Genomic DNA, 5,000 nt, shown 5'->3' with positions numbered 1-5,000 from the left:
CAGTGTAGCCAGTGGCTGATGCGTGATTGTCTCCTTACAGGATAATGTTATGAAATAATAGTAACCATAAGTATCAACAGTATATGATGCGTTGCTGTCCAATTTTCAGTCCACAACAACTATGGCATGTGCGTACATGCCACCCATCAGCTTATGGTTAATACTGTATTACTGCTGTTAAACCATTTGCCCTGTTTGGCAAGAATACATGCCATGCCTGCAATTACATATATATGGCTGAGGTTACTCATACAGCAGCCGTATCTAATTTCTTGCGGTTAGGCATACAGCATATATGCACATGTGCATATAAACGTCATTTCCAGGTAATAGGTACAAATGTAACCTGACTTAACCTAATTGAGAGTGGTATCATCTCATCTGAAGATGCCGCCATCTTGTTTGTTTTACCATGCATGTGCAGGATGCCAATCGGGGGGTTTTCTGCTGTAACAGTAGTCACTTCCTTCATATATTGTCTTGACACCTAGATGGCTCTACAATACTTTGTCACCAAGGAGTCAGTTATTAGACGCACCTGTCTCACCTGTTTACCATTTTCCTTGATTTTTGGAAAGCTTCTTTTGTATTATTTTATTCTTTGATTTTATTAATATTTGATTAATATAATAATCATAATATATAATATATATGTATGTATATAATATGTATATGTTATATATGTGTAATATGTATATATTATATATGTAATATGAATACAATTTATACATATATTTATTTATATATTTTTACATATATGAAAAAATTATGCTTTATGACATGTTAATAGTTAAATTTATCAGATTTCCTAACAGAGATGAAACTTTGTTAGATATTCTTGTTGTTATTCTGATTTTTATAATTTGATTGATATTTCACAGGTGCAGACAGGGATGCCATCAATGAAAGATATAAGAGTATGAGTAGAACATTGTCTGCTAGTAGATCTCCTCAAGATAAAAAGGTTAGTCTACTTGTTCTGTTAGAATTCTGAGATCAGGGTGGATTTATAAGTTGCTTTGGATTATTCCCCTGGTTTATATATTCCTATATTAATTGGATGTGTATATCTTGCTTTATCTGTTGAGATTAGAATGTCATAAGATACCACTGTAGTAAAGTCCTGCCCAGTGTTGATGCATGATATTGATTTAAGTATATTGAAGCAGTAATGAATGTTTTATAGACTTGCTGTTACTAACTAATTAATGATTTAGAAATAGACTCCTAAGTTTTTTTAATTTGAAGTTGTGTTGTTCATCAGAAACTGGAGCAGGTTGTTGCAGCCCACAACCAGCTTCTGCCTCCTCCTCCTTCCTCCAAGACACAACAGAATAAACAAAATAATAGGTCCAATTTGAAGAGTGAGTACTTGTCTTTTTGTTCTTGGTAATTTTTTTTCAGTTCGTTGGTGTAGAGTATGTTTTTTGACAAATGAAATGTTAAAACTGGGAGAAAGTGTTGGGTAGGTAGAGCAGCATATCGTACTGATGTATGTGTGTAAAGTATTTCATTGTGTTTTTGTGCATTAAACTGCAGTCATTGGTATGTGTGCTGGATGGCATTTGATAAAGTTGTATCTGTTTCATTTCTAGGAAATTTAATATATATACTGTACAAAAATTATATTTTTTAGAGTCAGTGAGTTAGAGAGAGTCAGTCAGGGAGAGAGAGTGAGTGAATGAATGAATGAATGAATGAGTGAGTGAGTGTATGTTTGTGTCCGTGCATGTGTGTGTGTGCACATACACATGTGTATTTGTTTGCTGTGTTTTGATTTTAGAATATATGTGTGGTTTTGCATGCTGCTTCAACATTTCTACTTAGAGGCCTGTTGTCAAACAGATTGAAACTATTACTTAATAATTTTTCTCTAATGGGCTTTTTCAGGTAGAAAAGGTACTTTTTATTTTCATAGAGAGAGAGTTTTTTGCTTTGCCTTGTTTTCCCCCCAAGATATGTCTCCCTGATTATTATCATTAGTATTATTTTTTTGGCCTTAGTATATCAATATTTTGAAAAGTTTATGAATATATGATTTGCACAAATAAAAGGGAGTGACAATGCAAAGGATTTAAAGTTTTACATTGGGCTGTCTCCTTAAGACCTCTTGATAGCCTCATTGCCTAAGCATATGTTTATACTACAGATAAGAGCATAGAGTTTCACTTTCTTCTGATTTTTCCATAGAGCAGTTGACTCCATGCACACCCCTGACTAAAGTAAACTCTTCTTTGCACATTACTGTTTATTTCTCTGTTAGTTTGAACATTTTTGCAAAATAGATAATTTATTTTGGCATTAGATTTTATATTTCCCTTTTTTATTTACTTTTTTTTTCTTCTTCTTTCTTTTAGGTCACCATTCATCCTATAATGACAATGACTCTGATGATGCAAGTTCAGAGGAAGAATGGAGAGGTGAGTTGTTGTTTTTTATATATTCATGCATGTTTATAGAACTGGATGTTAAACCTACCTGAGAATGTGGATAGACTCGTGTCCAAGATATCGTAGATTTATTCACCTCTTGCTAGAATTATTTGTTTATTTATATATATATCTTTTTTTCTTCTTTTCCTTTTTCATTTGCTTTTGTTTTTTCTTTCTTTGATTTTTCTTATGATAGTAATGGAGGAGGAATATGTTTGTTTTTACACATTTAGTAGGAGTTTCAGATCTGATAACCGTAGATACTTTTGGCCTGATTTCTATTGATACAAATGATGAGAAGTTTGGAAAAGGTTCTGTTATTATATTCCAAGATCTGGAATTGAAATGTAGATTTGACATTTGAAGTATGGAAAAAGAGAGAAAGAGAAGAAAAATGTCTTCCTAAGATACAGTAGACAGAACTACAGAAAACTCATGAAGTTTTTGAATATTTATACCAGAACAAGGTATCAAAATTTTAGCCATATTGTGTTGCATATAATGATTTTTAATGTACCAGTTCCATTGATCAAAAAGAAGCAAAGATTAGAAAAATGCAAACATGTTGGAATATAATTTTTTTTTTGCGCCAAAAAGTCAGTTTTTCTTATACCCAACACCTTTTCCTCTTTGACTCTTCCTTCCTCCTTTATTCCTTCTCTTCCTCTTTCTTCTCATCTTCCTCCACTTTCTTTTGCTTTCTGTTCTCTTCCTCTTTTTTTCGTAGAGTTTTTCTCTCCTCTACACCTTTTGCTTTCTCTTCCTCCTCCTCCTTCTCCCTCCTCCTTGTCCTCCTCTCCCCCCTTTTCTTCTTCCTCCTCTCCCCCCTTTTCCACTTCCTTTTTCTCCTCCTCCTCCTCTTTCCTCATCCGGATCCTCATCCCTCCTCCTCCTCCTCCTCCTCCTCCTCCTCCTCCTCCTCCTCCTCCTCCTCCTCCTCCTCCTCCTCTTCCTCCTCCTTGCTCTTCTCCCTCCTCTTCCTCCTCCTCATCCCTCCTATCTTCCCATCCCCTCCCCACTTCCTTCTCCTCCTCTTCATCCTTCCTCATCCTCATCCCTCCACCTCCTTCCTCCTCATCCTCATCCTCATCACTCTTCCTCCTCATCCCTTCTCCAACTCCTCCTCATCCTCATCCTCTTCTTCCTCCTCCTCATCCTTCTCCTTCTTCTCCTTCTCTGTATCTCCCTCCAATATTCTCCTCTGTCTCTTACTCCTTGTCCTACTTCTCCACCTCTTCTTCTTCCTCCTCATCCTACATCTCCACCTCTTCCTCCTCTTCCCCACTCCCCCACCTCCTCCACCTCCCCTTCCTCCTTTTCTTCCTGTACCTCCATCTCCTCCTCCTCCTCCTCCCCCTCCAAATGCCCCTCCTCACCACTTAAAATAAAAATGAAATTGGCTTTTACTCCTTATTACCATGCCTTATGATAATCAATATTTCCAAACACATTTATAGTGATAGAATACCAGAGTTTGTGAAATTGAATCTTCTGCAAATTTAGACATAATTTCTACTTTACTGATTGGCTGAAAGGGAAAATGAGTTTGGCACTTTCACAACAGCTGGTTTATTGTGCAACACCAAAATGGCTTATCTCTGCAAGAGCACATAGATGTGTGGTCTTTGGATGTGAAGCCAGAGTAAAGGTGTAAGCACATGTAACATTTCTTATCCTGCTTGGTATGATCAATATTCAATGCATGAGTTCCATTTGCAAAGTACACAGGCATGCAGTTGCTTTGATAGTTGATACAGCTTCATTGGTCAGGTTTGAATAAAGTTTAAGAGTAATTGAGTTCCTTGGTTGTAGTTATGATAAGAATATATTGTAATTGAGGAAAGATAGTAAAAGTCATTTGAGAGATAACCAGCTGTTTGTTATGCTATTGATAGAGTTAGACTTTTTATGTTTATCCTGATATGTAGTAATATGTATCCATGAATATTTATGGTGAGGAAAGAAATGATGCTAAGAATTGGATAGAATTTTGCAGCTTTGTAAATACTTTCGGAAATGAATAACAAGTTAGAATAGGAAATGAATCACAAACTAGAATAATGCACAAAATCAGAGCCACTGATCTTAAGTCATGAATCTAACCAATTATAGAAATTAATGAAAATAGAAATTAGAAAAATGTATCTGAAAGAGTTTTTTCTCCACAACAGTCCTGTGCCGTAATGGAGATGCACGAAATCACATTGCAAAAGCAAACCATGATCTAACAGGTGCAGAAAAGGAGAGGAAGAAAGCCGAGAAAAGAAGAGCGAAAAAGAAAAGAAGGAAAGAAAAGAAAAAAATAGAAAAATTAGAAAATCAGATATTTAATCAAAATTCAAATAATAATAATGATAAGAGGTAAGTCTGCGGTGGTACTTGTTTGAAAGCAAAAGGTGTTCAAGGTGACACATAAATAGATGATTTTTCTCTCAGTCACTTCTTTGTAATGTAGAATTAATTTGATTTTTGGGGGATATCAGTAGAAGATACTGAGTAAATGTAGACAGCTGCCTGAGTTGATTTACTCATTCTTTTTTATAGATGTACATAGAGAGATATGATAAT

At 35.4% G+C, this 5,000-nt stretch overlaps 1 protein-coding gene across 2 annotated transcripts in view; it reads left to right on the top strand.

Moving 5' to 3' along the window:
- Window positions 1–5,000, top strand: part of LOC113805319 (uncharacterized) — a 36,965-nt gene that overhangs the window by 7,390 nt on the left and 24,575 nt on the right. For both annotated transcript variants that reach the window (XM_070113378.1, XM_070113379.1), the window contains exons 2-5: window positions 882–964; window positions 1,265–1,364; window positions 2,358–2,420; window positions 4,604–4,793. In XM_070113378.1, coding sequence (XP_069969479.1) covers window positions 882–964; window positions 1,265–1,364; window positions 2,358–2,420; window positions 4,604–4,793 — 436 coding nt within the window. The remainder of the gene's footprint in view (window positions 1–881; window positions 965–1,264; window positions 1,365–2,357; window positions 2,421–4,603; window positions 4,794–5,000) is intronic.

This window comes from Penaeus vannamei, chromosome 34, assembly GCF_042767895.1.
Source record: "Penaeus vannamei isolate JL-2024 chromosome 34, ASM4276789v1, whole genome shotgun sequence".
In the NCBI taxonomy this organism is placed as follows: Eukaryota; Metazoa; Arthropoda; class Malacostraca; order Decapoda; family Penaeidae; genus Penaeus; species Penaeus vannamei.
The sequence above is the reverse complement of the archived record's forward strand: the minus strand, read 5'-3'. Positions and strand labels throughout refer to the sequence as shown.